The sequence below is a fragment of the Macrotis lagotis genome, chromosome X, assembly GCF_037893015.1.
Source record: "Macrotis lagotis isolate mMagLag1 chromosome X, bilby.v1.9.chrom.fasta, whole genome shotgun sequence".
Classification (NCBI taxonomy): Eukaryota; Metazoa; Chordata; class Mammalia; order Peramelemorphia; family Peramelidae; genus Macrotis; species Macrotis lagotis.
The window spans coordinates 259636030-259653011 of NC_133666.1; the positions used below are offsets into that span (position 1 = coordinate 259636030).

The window sequence follows — 16982 nt, forward strand, 5'->3', positions numbered from 1 at the left end:
TGTCAGATTCTTTATGACCTGATCTGAACTCTTTTCAAGTTCAAGTGTATTGTGTTTTCATGACACCACCTATCCATCTCATCTTCTACCATTCCTTCTCCTTTCTGAATTCCATCTTTCCTAACATCAGAGTCCATGCCAGTGAATCCTATCTTCTCTTTATGTGGCCAAAATATTTATGTTTCAACTTTAGTATCTGACTTTCTACTGAATAACCTGAATTAATTTCTTTATATGTTGACTGATTTGATCTCCATGCTGTCCAAGGGACTCCACCACATTTCAAAAGCATTGATTCTATGCCTGCCTAACTCTCACAGTCATATACTGCTAATGGAAAAACCATAACTTATATGAATCTGTTGGCAAGGTGATAACTCTTGTTTTTTTAAAAATACGCTGTCCAGAATGGCCATAGCTTTCCTTCCAAAGGGCAAATGTCTTTTAATTTCATGGCTGCAATTGCTATCTACAGTGATCTTTGAACCCAAGAATATAAAGTCTGACACTGCTTCCATTTCTTCCACCTCAATTTGCAGGAAGTGATGGGACCAGAGACTGAGTTGTTTTGGGGTTTTTTTTTGATGTTAAGCATACATATCCATACATAAAATATATCTGCATAAAAAAGATAATTAAGAAAATATATTATATATTTTGAATGTACAGTAATACCTGCAACTGTTTCCTATTTCAATGAGTTTCAGGACATCTTCAACGCATTTAACCTCCCGCTCTTGTAATCCCACAACTTGAACTTGCTGTTTACCATCCTCTAACACTCTCAATTTTGTCTTCCTATTAAGCAAATCAAATACCTAAAAAAAAAAATTATGTTAGATAACTTAATGTTAACAGAACTGGGGGTCTCAAAGGACACAAGAAAACTATTTGAGTATATTTTAAACAATCTAGCTAGAAATGATTAATGTTACAAGAGTCAAATTTTTAAAATGAGTCAATTTCTATTCAAATGAAATTAGCAGTGGAACTTCATGAAAATACTATAAGATTATCCTTACCTTTCCACTATAAATTTCAAAAAAAGTTGCATAAACTTGAAGTTCTAACTTCTTATAGTTTGGTTTCTTTAGCATTAAAAAGACATCTCGAGCTGTTGAATTTCATATAAATAGAAAAGTTAAATTTCAATTATTAACACAAAAAACTAGTACAAATTTCTTATTCATAATAAGAAATTATTATTCATACAAAATTTTTAAAAAATATTTTGAATTAAATGAACACCAGTACCAAAGTCCCAAATAAAAAAACAGAAAAGAAAAATTGAATTATGTGAAAATCATAAATCTCTATCACATAAAATTTTCTATTAGAAATACATGTGGTGCAGTGGATAGAGCACCGGCCCTAGAGTCAGGAGTACCTGAGTTCAAATCCGGCCTCAGACACTTAATAATTACCTAGTGTGTAGCCTTGGGCAAGCCACTTACCCCTAATGCCTTGCAAAAACAAAACAAAACCTAAAAAAAAAAAAAAATACATGTGGGGGTAGTTAGGTGGCACAGTGAATAGAGCACTAGCCCTGGAGTCAGGAAATCCTGACTTCAAATCCAACCTCAGATACTACTTAGCCGTGTGACCTTGGGCAAGTCACTTAACCCTACAGCCTTGCAAAAATTGAAAATAATAATAATAATAATAATAATAATAATACCATATGTTATGTTAAATGAACATAAAATAAATTCAACATGTTTTTTTAAAAAGCTGTCCCAACTGGGTTTTCCTCAAAAGTTCCTTCTGTTCTTTTCTGAGCATTTAAAAAGAGGTTTTTATTTCTTTTCTTTTTTTTTTTTTTGGAGGGTGGTAAAGGGCAAGACTGTTGCTAGTTTTCTTCTCTCCCACAATGCTGCCTCTCCTTCACTAAAAAAGGGGGAAAATAATTCTTCTAACCAATAAGATTTATTCTAATTTTTGAAAGAAACCAATCTTTTATAGAATAATGTTATAAGGGTCAAAAACAGACACTTAAAAACCTAAGATACAAATTCCAGTTCACAAAAATTATATCTTATATTAAAAAGTGATCAAATAATAATTATTTATTATGCTACTTATTTAAGATTTATTTATTGGTACTTATTGCCTTATTATATGCTATTTATTTATGATACTAGTTTGCAATTTTAATGAACAGAAGGTTTTTCCATAATCTTTAAAAACAGATACATCAAGCATAAAACGGATTAAAGTATCTGTAAATCAAATACAAAAAGATCTACTTACCTGCTAACGCATATATCCCTTTAGAACAATCTTGGTTCTTTCCTGAAAAGTCACCACCCATGGTCTAGAAGTTTTAAAATAAAGAGCAAAAGTTACATCTTAAGTGTTCATATCTGTATTGTGGTTTCCTTAAGGGCAATCATTTAAAAAAATGAGTCATGACTTTAATGCTACCACACAACTTCTAGGAATCACTTACATGAGTTTTTCCACTGCCTGTTTGACCATAAGCAAAACATGTGGCCATTCCCCTTTCAAATATGGTTTCTACTAATGGTCTAGCTGTAAACCTAGAAAAATGCAAAAACAGAATAACTTTTTATCATTGTATTCTCAAATTTATTTGGAAAAACAACTATAGAGAAAATCGGTCCAGATTAGTTTATCAAATTTTTTCCTTATTCCTACATTCCAGAATCATTAGAAAATACTGAAATTAGAAAATATCACAGTTCTCCCTTCACTCCCCAGAAAATTCTTCTAAAAATGATGCCATCTATGAATGAAGGAAATAAGGAAATGGAAAGAAGATTAGTGACAAATATAAAGAGCAAGGAGAAAATACAAAACATCAAAGCGATGGTAGTCTGTGATAAATAATGGATGAAAGGTTAATTTTACTTTTACACACACACACACACACACACACACACACACACACACACACACACACACAGAGTATGCACTACAGAACAGATCTCAGAGTCAGGAGACATGGCCATAAGTCCTACTTCTGAAACATGTGAAATGAGTTACCAGGGAGAAGTTACTTAATCTTAGTATCTCAGGCAACTCTAAGACAATAAGTTATCTATAATTCTGCTGATCTGCAGCAAGATTTTCTACACCACAAATTCAAACTAAAATTTTTTAAAATAAAAAGTACAGCTAAGTATTTTTGGAAAAGACCAAACATGAATGCAAATAACTAAGTTTAATAAAAAAAAAAAAGATAAAAGAGGGAAAAGTTTCAGTACAAGAAAGATTGAATCACTACAAATGGCAAAACAGAATGAAGAAAGACTTGGATAACATTAGGTGAATAAACAGAAAAGCAGGTTATGAGCTTTAATCTGGATAAGAAGGTAAAAGCCGTTACATTAAAATAATACAAACTTATATGAATAAGATAACAAACTCCAAGTTACTGTTTCTGACTTAGAAAAAAGAGAGTTTTCAATACATATTATTTCTGTACTGCTAGTATCAAAAAAGGTAAACTGAAATTGTTCATCAAGTAAACGAATAAAATAAAAGTTAAATCATGAGACTTGGAAACTTAAAGTGCTAGGCACTTAAAACTTTTAGGACCTAGGTTTAAGTTAATTAAAAGTAAGTTTAGAGAGAGGGCTTTTATACAAAGGAATAATAAATACCTAAAATAAAAACTCTTATGAAAATGTCTAAAGAGGCATGGAAAAACTTGTTTCAAATCCCACTAGCAAAATTTACTAAGTAACTACCCTGTGTTTAAGTACTTATGGGCCAGGAACCCCCCTCCCAAGGAGAAGTCCCCAGACATTACTCTAAAGGAGCCCATAATCTAAAAGAGGACACTATGCAATAAACTTTGTACAATTATATATCTTACCTACCTTTTTATTCATCCATCCACCTTACTAATTATATGTGCAGTACCCTGATAGAAGCTGGAGATATAAGGACTAAAGGAAAATTAATCCTGACCCTAAAGGAACTTAATGTTAGCGAGAAATATATAATATGTATCTAAATAAACCCAAACTGAATGATAAAGAGTTCTATTTACTAGTACTATGTCAAGGTAGAGGAATGTCAGAAATTGCTTCCTGTAAGTTATAGTATCTGAGGCGACAGCTAATGATTTTAAGAAGTGATTAAAAGACAGCTTCTACAAAGGCTATCTCAATTTCTTCATCCTGTTACTATTAAATACAGTACTCTATAAATTTTAAAGGACTATACAAAGCATTTAAAAACATCTAGTTAGCAGAGTGGATAATGCTGAACCCGGAGTTAGGAAGAACTGAATATAATAAATCCTGGCTTAAGGCACTTACCAGCTATATCACCTAGGGAAAATCATTTGACTAAGCTTCAGTTTGCTCCTCTGCAAAATGGGGATGACAACACTTACTTCAAGAGGATTGCTGTGAGGATCAAGTATGTGTATGTGTACACATATATTTATGTTACCTTATATTATAAATGTGTATATGCAAACCATACACTCATTTGATCCTCACAACAATCCCTTGAAGTAGGTGTTATATGTGGGATACAAACATACACTTACTTTTACACACATACATATAAGAGTGCTTGCAAACCTTAAAACATTATATAAAAGCATTATTATTTAAATCACAGATGACTAATGGATTAGATCAATTAAGAAATCTGCAAGAAGTCTTTTAAGGTGAATATTAGGACAAGGAAAAAACAGAAATTTTTTTTTTTAAATTACATACCTATAAACCATTTCATTAGGAGCCGAGTCATCAAAGGCATAGTCAAAACGAAACGTTTGGTTTTCTAGGTACCTTGTTAAATCAACTTTTTGTTTTGGTTCATGTACCATTACAACATCTTTACTAGGAATTGTGATCACATCAAGGTCTTTCATTACTGTTTCTAAAAGAGTAAATGACACAAAATCAACATTCAGTCATTTTCATTGGACATGTTCATATAACTATAAAATACAAAAAGAAAAGATAATTGTTTTAGGCACTAAGGATTTAGAGAGAAAAGTTTCATTAAAATCTTCAAAAACAATCAATAGAACACTGAATTATAAACCACATGCACATACACAAAGATCAAGTTAACATTTTAATTTGGGTAAACATTAAGCAACAACTTCAGTAATGAATTTGACACTCATGATCTTTTTGTTAAGATGGAGACATATGGGTGAGAGACTGAAAAAGCTGAATGATAAAGAGTTCTGTGTACTAGTACTATGTCAATTTCAAAGGTTTAGCCTAGAAAACAAAAGATTAATGAGGAATACAGCATATCACTTCAAAAGTTTGAAGGGTTGTTTGTTGAAAAAGGCAAGGGAGATGGTAGTTCATTCCAACTCAAAGTTCTCTGAGTCACTGTGTCACCTAGCAGATTGACCTATAGGACCAGAGGGGAGAAAAAGGTTGTAGGGAGGTAGAATGAACAGAAAGTCAGCCTTGAAATCACAAAAAGTTGGGTTCAAATTCTGACACTACCATAAAAATGAATTAATCTCTCAGTGTCCCAAATTATCTAGCAGGATCAAATCTTCATTATGCAGAGGCAAAGTTTTTAGAAGGAAGTTCCTTATACCAAGGAAATCCCCCCAAACAAAATGCCACATCCTAACTGAAGACACTCACATTAATGGATACTTACTAACAAGAGCTTCCTCTATTTCATAAGGAAGAATATTTAATATATATCTCCAGAGAAATATTGTGGAATTGAGGCTAATTTAGCTAGGTTGGCTAATTTTTCTAACCTTTCAAGAATTTAGATTGTAAAGCAACAACAAAACCCAAATGATCTTCTAGAGCTTAGAAGAGCATGCAGCACAACAGTGTTTTTATTTGCAATGCACAATTTATAAACAGAGAGGCAGCAGGGAAAGAGGATCTCTTTCTGAGATGTCTGCCATCTAAGGAAAAGAGCCTCCTCATGTAATAGTAAAGTGAAGTCTTTTAGAGATAACTCCAGATAAAATGCCCCATCATCACAAAATTTTAAAGACATAGATATGTCCTCCAACCCCAAGGTTCTTAACAGTCTTTTTTGTTTTGTTTTGTTGCTAGGCAAATGGGGTTAAGTGACTTTGCCCAAGGTCACACAGCTATGTAATTAAGTGTCTAAGGCCAGATTTGAACTCAGATCTTCATGAGTCCGGGGCCGGTGCTCTATCCACTGTACCACCTAACCATCCCATGGGTCTGATTTAAAAATGCTCATCCTAAGGGGAAAACAAACTCAGAATAGGGATCACTGATGGAAGGGTTAGAAAAACAACTTTGTAGGGTCATGCCTTTGCCATTTAAGCTTTTTTAAATTCCCTATATATTTCGCATCTTTACATTTCACTTTTAGGAACATACAAAAGAAAGCCATTCAGAGCTTTTAAGTCTACCAAATGAATTGGCAACAACAAGAGTAAAACAAAATTACCTTACCTTTTTTATTGAGTGGTCGTTTCCTTACACAAACACATATCCTGTGTTCATCAATCTGTGACAAAAATAATTTCAATAATGGCAGTTTTATGATGTCGTACATAGAACATTTCAAAGCATTCTAAAACTTCTATAGTTTTTTTTTTGGAAATTTATACTAAGCATTAAAAAAAGTAGCTGTAAAAAAATAATGCATACAACTAGCTCATCTTAAACTACAATTTTAGAAAATAGCTCTGTGGAGAACAGACATTTTTGCATTTGGTTCACTTAAAGATCTGTGCTTTATCTGATTTTGGAAATACATGAAATCCTAAATCTAACTGAAAATGAAAACTTTATGAAGTAGCAAAGATGTTTGGAAAATTATATTAGGGAAACACTCAATTTCATCATTGACTATTCTAAACTTGTTTCATTCTCTTCAGAACCCCATTCCCATAGCTCAGCAATAATGGATCCTGTCTCCTATTTCATGAGATGACATCCATTGTGAATTCTTTCTTATGTATTTTAGCCTTTATAACAACCATTCATTTCACTATTTCCTCTATTTTTAATCTGAAATAAACCCTTCCACCATTTTCCTAGAGACCATAGGAAAATGACTCCATAGAGACTCACACAAAACATCCCTCTGATATAATAAAGTAAGGGGAGGGAACCTGCTACTGAACTACTTTAAAAAGTTATTTACACCTGCTACTTCTATTTTATAACCATTAATTTCCTCTTTCAAGAGGTAACTTGGTACAATGGAAAGAATACTAGATTAGGAATCAGAAAAACTGAACTCAAATCCTAGTTCTATTACTCAGTAGTTGTATAATCCAGAGAAAGTCAATGTAACATAGACTCTCAGGTTACTCTTCTGCCAAACAAGAATATTTTCACTCTCTACCTTATAGGACAATGAGAAAAAAGTTCTGAGGACTAAAAAGTACTTTGTAAATGTGAAAGGAAACAAAACCTAGAGCCCAATCCCTGCACCACATCAGTGAAGAAAGTGCAGCTAAGACACATGAACCAGCATTCATTCTCAATTGATGGCTAGTTAGTAAGCTGGTTTTCCATTACAACACAATGACCTATCATTTGCTTTTGTCTTTACTACTTAGTTATTACTTTCCATGGCAAAAGTTACCAATCCTTCTATATCTTAATTCAGAAAAATGGAGTTGAAGTTTCTAATGTAAAATAAGGTATATTACCTTACCTTGTTTTTGATAATGTAGACCAGTTACTTTTCAATGACATGATATTTCCAATTTTTAAAAAAATTCTTTGGGTTCTCACAAGAGTCACCTGACCTATGGTTTTAAAACTTCAATACATACTTTAATATCACTGCTGGAGTAATCTTTTTTAAAACATTAGTTTATCATGTTATTCTCTTATTCAAAACTGCTTGTCAAACTCAGCTGCTTGAATCTGAGCTTGTCCCCATTCCCAAACTCATGAGTTGCCCAAGTCTCACCAAGCACTATCATTTCCAGTTTCTGACTAACTTTGTAAATATCTCAAACTCTCCGTCCCTCCAGAGATTCCCAAGTTTTCTCTATGGACTTTTGCTTGTTATGCAAAACAACTTCCCTGGTGAAATTGTGAGATGCCCCTAAGCCCTCTCATCTGCAGCCTGAACATTGTCTCTGCTCTGGGACCATATAAAAACCCTGTTCTGAGCCCTCTCCCCAAGTACTTCAGCATTTACTGTGTAGAATCCCAAGCTGCAGCTCACGTGACCCAGTGAAAAGTCCTCCATTTTGCTATATTGGCTGTTTTCTCTTGAATTTGGGAAGTCATGCTTAATCTAACAGCAACTCTAAATCTCTTAGTTTTTAAAATTTTTAAGTAGTAAGTTACTTAATACAATTGTTTCCACTGGCTAGTAGGATTATCCTAAACATATTCAATATAGTAGATTTGGTAGAAAGAGAACAAAGTCCTAATCAGACAGGGATCTTGGAATATACAGACACAGTATTTACAGTATATGTAGTGTATATATATATATGTATATATATATGTATATATATATATATATGTATATATATCAAATTAGATATCATTAGGCCCTAACAGTTTTCTTTTTTGTAAGTTAATCCAATACGAAATACACATTTCACGATTCCACAAACACATTCAAACTAGGTGTTCAGTTGGATTCTTCTGAATAAGTGCCACTGTTAGTTACACAATTTATCTTTCTATTTGTTCTAATATTTTCACTATAAAGCTGTGAGAATTGTAGAGACTGAATAGAAGTGAATAAAACATCTAGGTCCAAGTCTCCTCCCATCCTTTGTATTCTTCATTAATTTGATTTATCTCCATTTACATAAACAAAATGTTAATTAAATGGAAAATTAACTGGAATATATTAACAGACATAAAAGGCTTGGAACATCAAGCACAGAAGAAAATAAAATTAAGGCTGGCTGGGAGGAAAAGTAAGATGAGATCAGACATAGTTATATAGAAGATTAAATTCTAATTATTTCTTCTTTATACATCTCACCCACTACTGTCACTCCATTCCTTCCCTCCCCCTACATTCACTATAACTATACTACTTATCTGCCCCAGCAAGAATGAAGGGAATTTTACTTAAGAAAGTCCACTGTGGTTATTATTTCAAGTTGGAAGAAAGCAAAAACTACAAGGGGAAATAGTGTTCTTCTTTTAAACACGTAAGAGAAAATATGAGAAGAAAAAATGAATATATATATAGTATTAATTTAATGAGCACTACATTTATGAACTTAAAAATTAATGGTAACTATAAGTTATTCATGTACATATTTAAACAAAACCATTAGTAATTATCGTCAAGAAAACTTACAGGATCTGCTGTTGTAAGTGGTCTATAATCCAAGCTTCCTCTAAAATCTCTGATCATACACATGATTTCATAATTTGGATTTGTAGCATCAACATCCTAAAAGTTGAAAAAAAAAGAGGCTCATCAACTATAAAGCTATATTTATTGTCTCTATGTCTATAATTTTTAAGGATTGTAAAGGCAAATGAACAAAATCTCAATCAAGTTTAGTTTAGGCTGCCCTACTGTGATCAAAAAATACCTCTAAATATAACCAGTAGGTGGAGTGTGTCTACTATTTTTTGGTCTCTACATACATATATATGTATGGTTATGTTTATATTATGCATATATTGAACTAAGGCAAAAATTTTCCTGAATTTCTCCTATCTTTTCCAGATCTCCCTGGAGTTTACCATGACTCATTTCAAAGCTTCTACTTTATGTAGGAGAAAGAGCCCTGGACATGGGAGATAATTTGGGTTCAATTCTTCCTTAGTTCTAGAATGAATTAATTACGTGACTGTTTAATCTTGTTTAATCTCTTCCACATTAAGTTTCTTCATGTGTGAGACCGAGATACTAGTGCTTCAAGTACCTATTCCAAAGGGCTGCTGTGAGCCCTAGCATTATGCTTGGCACATAGTATACATTAATAACTGGCTCCTGATAAGATTTTTTTCCCCCAACCATCCTCCTATCATCATTGCAATGATGCAACCTTCTATTCTCTTTTTAATACTGTGACCTTTTAATATTTATAACATGTATCCATTTGGAGTACATTCAGAATGTCATAGAATTAAAGTATAAGATGATCTAAAGCTACAGTATATACCAGGGATTTTTTTTCCTTCTTTTTGACTAGATGTACAGAATTCTAGGAAAATACATTGCAACAGCTTTTTGTGGGTATGTTCCACTCCTCAATCTCAAACAGTCCTCCTAGTTTTGGGTTCTCAAAAACCACCTTCTTAACTAATTGCTCACTTTCTATAACTTTTCTGATGACTTTGGCAACAAAAGGCACTTGTGTCTCTAAGGTCTTCAGTTTCTTGCCCAATACTTTGTAATCTTTAGCAATAAGATCTAGCTGTCATTCATAGCCACTTGAAATCCCAGTTTTACAATTTTGAAGTAGTTCTGTAACAAACTGAATACATACTTTGAAAAAGATGCTCAGATGTTATTATACTCAGCAGAAGTTCAAACCCTACCTCTCTCTGACTGTATTACTTTCACCTAATAAATAACACCTAGGAAGCCATGCACTACTTCATCTTCAAAGGATCAAGTTTCATCCTTTTAAAGGTCCTCATAGTAGAACCAAGAGAACATTACACATAGTAACAGCAATATTGTACAATAATTAATCAACTGTGAATGACTTAGCTATCCTCAGCAATACAATAATGATCCAAGACCATTCCAAAGGAATCAATGCTATCCACCTTCAGAAAAATGATTTAAGTCTGCAGATTGAAGCATATTATTTTTTTCTTTTTTTGGGTGTCTTCTTTCACAACACAACGAATACGTAAGTTTTACATTACTACATGTGTATAAACCTATATAAAATGATTTCACAAAGGATGGGAGAGAGAAAATATGGAACTCAAAATTTTGTTTTATTCATTTTGTTTTTATTTTTGCAAGGCAATGGGGTTAAGTGACTTGCCCAAAGTCACACAGCTAAGTAAGTAGTGTCTGAGGCTAGATTTTAACTCAGGTCCTCCAGACTCTGGTATCAATCAGCCCTCTATCCATTGCATCAAGCTGCCCCACTGAACTCAAAATGGAAAAAAAAAAAAAAAAAAGAATGTTAAAAATTGTTCTTACATGCAAATGGCAAAAAATATTTTTAAGTAAAAAGGCTTTCATATATGATGTTAATTAATTCCAGATATTTTCACTTTTCTCCTCTACATCCTGTTCTGTCCTCCATTTTCCTGACATAGGTCTTGTTTACTTTTCTTTTACTTTTCAAAAGAATACTTCATTTTGACATTCTAGAGAACTGATAGGTGTTTCTCAAACACTTTTACCATTTCTTTTAGAAAGGTGACCAAAGTATATATATTTAACATCCGTAATAGTCATCAAGTATTGACCAAAATAAATACATTAACCTATTTTGCTTAAATTGATGCAAATTGTTTCGTATTCTTTTTTTTTTTAGGTTTTTTTTTTTTGCAAGGCAATGGGGTTAAGTGGCTTGCCCAAGGCCACACATCTAGGTCATTAAGTGTCTGAGTCCGGATATGAACTCAGGTACTTACTCCTGACTCCAGGGCTGGTGCTTTATCCACTGCACCATCTAGCTGCCCCTTGTTTCCTATTCTTAAAACATGTGGAAGGTGATGTTCCAGATATTTGGTCATTTTTTCCTTGTAGCTACCTGAGAGAACTCATCAAGCAAATTATTTGTGGCTATCATCAACTCTAAAAGTATCACTCTCCTTATCATCATATATCTACAAAGATAACTCCCAATACTACATATCTCTTATCTATCTACTGTGCTCCAGTCTTACTTGACCTGCAGTAAAATGGATATCTCTACCATAAAGTCCCATAGGTATCTCAAATTCAATTTGTTTAAAACAGAACTTATCTTCATTGAATTCAGGTCATAGTATTGTCTACTCTATCTTGTTGGTAGCCTCTAGCTTGTTTAATAAAAATATATGAAGTGATCTCTTTTTTTAAAGGAAGGCGAGTAGAATCTTCAAGCAAAAGAGCTAGTGACCTTGACCAAAATTACTGGCAAAATTCTATAAGGTATCATTTAAAAAATAGTCAGTGCATATCTGGAAAAAGTTAGTGTGCATCTGATAATGAAAAGGCAATATGACTTTGTTAAGACTAAACCAAGGGGGCGGAGCCAAGATGGCGACATGAAGGGATCTAGTCTTAGGAGCTCTCTGATAAAACTCATAAGCTAAGGACTCTAACTAAACTTTCGAGAGACAGAACCCACAAAGGGACCCAGTGAGGCAGTTCTTCTATTCAAGGTAACCTGGAAAAGAGCAGAAAGGCTCTGCTCCCCGGGGTCGGAGGGGTGGCCCGCCAGAGGGGAGGCCTCCCGGAGGCAGCCCCAGGGCGCTGGGAGCCCCGGCTCACAACAGCAGCAGCGGAGTCTCCTGAGCTGCACCCTGAGGAGCACGGGGCACAAAGTGGGGGAACAGCAGGGGACCTCTGCCAGAGCAAGCACATGGAGCCCAGCCCTTAGGGCACACAGCAAGCAGCTTGGTCTTTCCCCAGCCCTGATCCAGGAAACAGAAGCAGGTGGAGCCAGTAAGCAGGAGCCTCCAGGGCATGAGCCCATTGAGCTGAGGGAGGGGAGTGAAGAGAGACTGCAGAGTTCTTCTGTCCTCTGACCCTGGAACAGGACTCTGGGGCTCTGACCACATTCAGATCCTGATAGCAGTCTAGGCCCCCCCCATAGAACAGCAGGGTCCCCCCCACCTCACCCCTGTGGCAGAGGGAGGTGCTTATGGTCATTCACAGACCAGGAGGGAGGACAGAGCCTCACACACTGAGACCCTTGTGGGAGTGCCCCAAAAGCTCAGGAAGCACCCCAAAACCAGGCCCAGGCTGGGAAAATGAGCAAGCAGAGAAACAAAAGGAAGACTATTGAGAAATATTTTGCAAATGAGCCCAAAAAGGATCAAAATACTCAGTCTGAAGATGAGGAAGCACAAGCTCCTGCATCTAAAGACTCCCAGAAAAACAGAAATTGGGCTCTGGCTATGACAGAGCTCAAAAAAGACTTTGAAAATCAAATGAGGGAGTTGGAAGAAAAACTGGGAAAAGAAAGGAGATGCAGGAAAAACATGAAAATGAAGTCAGCAGCTTAGTCAAGGAAATCCATAAAAATGCTGAAGAAAATAGCAGGCTAAAAAACAGCTTAGGTCAAATGGATAAAACAGTTCAAAAAGTGATTGAGGAGAAGAAAGCTTTAAAAAGCAAAATTGGCCAGATGGAAAAAGAGATAAGAAAACTCTGAGGAGAACAAATCCTTCAGGCAAAGAATAGAATTCAGGGAAATTGATGAATTTACCAGAAATCGGGAATCAATACTTCAAAACCAAAAAAAAATGAAAAATTAGAAGAAAATGTGAAATATCTCATTGAAAAAACAACTGATATGGAAAACAGACTTAGGAAAGATAATTTAAAAATTATTGGAATACCTGAAAGTCATGATCAGGAAAAGAGCCTTGACATCATTTTCAAAGAATTACTACAGGAAAATTGCCCTGATATCCTAGAAGCAGAAGGAAAAATAGAAACGGAGAGAATCCACAGATCCCCCTGAGAAAGAGATCCCAAAAAACCAACCCCTAGGAATATTATAGCCAAGTTCCAGAACTCCCAAGTCAAAGAGAAAATATTACAAGCAGCCAGAAGGACACAGTTCAAATATCGTGGAGCTGCAGTCAGGATCACACAGGACTTAGCAGCAACTACATTGGAAGCTCTTAGGGCTTGGAATACAATATACCGGGAAGGCAAAAGAGCTTGGAATGCAGCCAAGAATCAACTACCCAGCAAGGCTGAATGTCCTCTTCCAGGGAAAAAGATGGACTTTCAATGAACCAGGGGAATTTCAAATGTTTCTTTTGGAATAGCCAGAGCTGAAAAGAAGGTTTGATCTTCACATACAGGACTCGGGTGAAGCATGGAGGTTGGAGGAGAGGGGGGAAATATGAGGGACTTAATGAGGATGAACTGCATGTATTCCTGCATAGAAAAATGACACTGATAATACTCATATGAACCTTCTCAGTTAATAGAGCAGGTAGAGGGAGCTTTTATAGTTGAAGCACAGGAGAAAGCTGAATTAGAAGATAAAATATGGTGTAAAAATGGAGTCAATAGAAAAAAAGGGAAATGGAATGGGAGAAAGAAAAAGGAGAGGGGGAATAGTCCAAGATATTTCACATAATAAGATTTTTTATTACAATGAGCTATTGCAATGATATGGAAGTGGGGAGGCAAGGGGGGAATGAGGGAACCTTTGCTCTCATCAGAGATGGCTAGGAGAGAAAACAGCATATATACTCAATGGGGTATAGACATCTGGAGTAAGAAGGAGGGGGGAGCAGGGGGAAGGGGTGGGGATGTGAATAAAGGAGGAGAGGATGGACCCTGGGGGGAGAGTAGTCAGATATAACACGTTTTCTTTTTTACTTCTTGCAAGGGGCTGGGATTGGAAGGCCTGCCCAGGACCATAGGACCAGGTGGATTCTGGGCCTAAGGAGTGGTATGGGGGCTCAGGACTTCTTGGCCCCAGGACCAGAGATCTGTCTGCTGTGCCACTCAGCGACCCTACAGCAGAATCAGGAGTGAAAGGAGAGAGAAAATATAGTACATGGTAGTGGAGAAATAAGAAAGGAGGGAGTTGCGATCAGCAATGGCAACGTTGGAAAAATATGGAAGTAACTTTTGTGATGGACTTATCATAAAGAATGTGATCCACCCGTGACAGAGTTGTTGGTGTTGGAACAAAGACTGATGCACATTTTTTGTTATTATTATTTGGGGGAGGGTGCAGGGCAAGTGGGGCTGGGTAGCCTGCCTGGGGTCACATAGCAGGGTGATCTTTGGGTGTCTGGAGCAGGATTTGGACCCAGGTGCTCCTGGCTCAAGGGCCAATGCTCTGTCTGCCACCCAGCCACCCCTACTATTATTACTATTTTATTTTGGGTCTTTTTTTCTTCTTCTTCTTTTTGGTTTTTGCAGGGCAGTGGGGATCAGGTGGCTTGCATGTCACATGGCTGGGTGATTGTTGGGTTTACGAGGTTGGATGTGGGCTCGGGTGCTCATGACTCCAGGGCTGGTGCTTCATCCATTGCGCCACCTGGCCATACCTACAATTATTACTATTATTCTTTTTAATTTTAATTTTTTTCTCTCCCCTTTACTTTTTTCGCCCAAGCAAGTCTATCTATATTCATGGGGGGGAGGGGTGTTTTGTTTACTTGTAAACAAGAATATTTTATTAATGTAAAAAAGATTTGTACAAAATGAGAATAAAAAATAAATAAATAAATAAAAGACTAAAACAAGAGGGACGGCTAGGTGGCGTAGTGGATAAAGCACCAGCCCCGGAGTCAGGAGTACCTGGGTTCAAATCCGGTCTCAGACACTTAATAATTACCTAGCTGTGTGGCCTTGGGCAAGCCACTTAAGTTTGTTTGCCTTGCAAAAATCTTAAAAAAAAAAGAAGACTAAACCAAGAGAGAACAAGAAAATTTCCTTTGCTTACATTTAAGACCAAGAGAAGACATTTTTTCATTTCTCCTAGCTAATTTACACTGAAGAATGGTATCCGATCTCTTCCCCAAACTTATGGCACATGTCAGACCGTATCTGACTTTCTTTCCCTTCTCTATGCCAAATCCCAATATGGATAACAATTTCCAATAAGAATCTGATAAAGAAAAGTAGTACCACTCATTAGAATGCTGGACTTAGCAGTTCAGGAAGATCAGGTTTGAATCCAAATATCAAGTCACTTACTAGCTGTGTGACTTGCCTTATTCATTATTTAACTTCTAAGTGCTGTAATATGGGAAAATAAGGTGATTAGAGCTTTTAAGTGTAAATACCAGTTATTATTATTATATTTAAGTTTTTTAGGCTAATAATTCAAAAGTCTCATGATTTTTTAAAAAAGATAATAGGATGTGCACTATAAGATAACATGGCTGAGTAGTTCTGACCTTGCTGAAAGGTTAGCCCCAAAGAATAATTTGTGCCTTGCCATAAAATTGGAAGGTGATATCTACTAGAATTTTAAAGATCTGTCCATGGCCTATGCTGTTTATCATTTATGATACATATTATTATACAACATAAAGGAACAAACAATATACTTATAAAACTTGCTGATGAATCACACAAATACAATCTAAGATCTCATTTGTTAGAGAACTCATAGAAATCTAAGAAAAAGAAAATGGAGATAAAACATAAATTTTTACATTTGGGTTCCAAAAATCAACTTTATAAATGACTGGGTTATATGGGGTTAGAATAGCATTTAAAGGGGCAGCTATGTGGCACAGTGGATAGAGCACCGGCCCGGAGTCAGGAGTACCTGAGTTCAAATCTGGCCTCAGACACTTAATAATTACCTAGCCGTGTGGCCTTGGGCAAGCCACTTAACTCCATTGCCTTGCAAAAACTAAAAAACTAAAATAAAAATAAAAAAACAGAATAGCATTTAATCAAAAAGATTTGAAGATTCCAGTAGAGTTTAAAGTCAATGTATTAAGAGAATGCTATAGCAGTTATAAAAGCTAAGGCAATTTGTGATTGCACTAAACATAATATCTAGGATATGAGAGATAATCACTCTTATATAGTCTAATCTGGTCAGATCATACCTAAAGTATTGTACTTAAGTCTACATTTTAATTCACTGATAAACGAGAACTCAAGGCGAGAACTAAACTGATGGCAACTAGTACTGTAAAGGACATGGAAATTCTGACATATTTGGATGGGGTGGAGGGTGTGGGGATATTTAACCTGAAGAATTAGGGTGAACATGGTCACTGTCTTTAAGTATTTAAAGGGATATCATATGAAGAATGACTAATCAACTTAAATGCATTAAGTATCTAGTCTATATTAGCTACTGGAGACATAAAACCAAAAGGAAAGTAATTTCTACCCTAAAGATTCTTATATTCTATCAAGATAAATCTATCTAACCAACATAAACACACACACAAAGACAAATA

The 16982-nt window shown here is 35.4% G+C and overlaps 1 protein-coding gene across 4 annotated transcripts in view; it reads right to left on the bottom strand.

Moving 5' to 3' along the window:
- KIF2A (kinesin family member 2A) overlaps positions 1-16982 on the bottom strand; it is a 93975-nt gene that overhangs the window by 26297 nt on the left and 50696 nt on the right. For all 4 annotated transcript variants that reach the window (XM_074201449.1, XM_074201448.1, XM_074201452.1 and 1 more), the window contains exons 7-13: positions 9247-9342; positions 6405-6459; positions 4701-4863; positions 2450-2540; positions 2251-2314; positions 1023-1114; positions 676-818 (exon numbers count right to left, since the gene is read on the bottom strand). In XM_074201449.1, coding sequence (XP_074057550.1) covers positions 676-818; positions 1023-1114; positions 2251-2314; positions 2450-2540; positions 4701-4863; positions 6405-6459; positions 9247-9342 — 704 coding nt within the window. The remainder of the gene's footprint in view (positions 1-675; positions 819-1022; positions 1115-2250; positions 2315-2449; positions 2541-4700; positions 4864-6404; positions 6460-9246; positions 9343-16982) is intronic.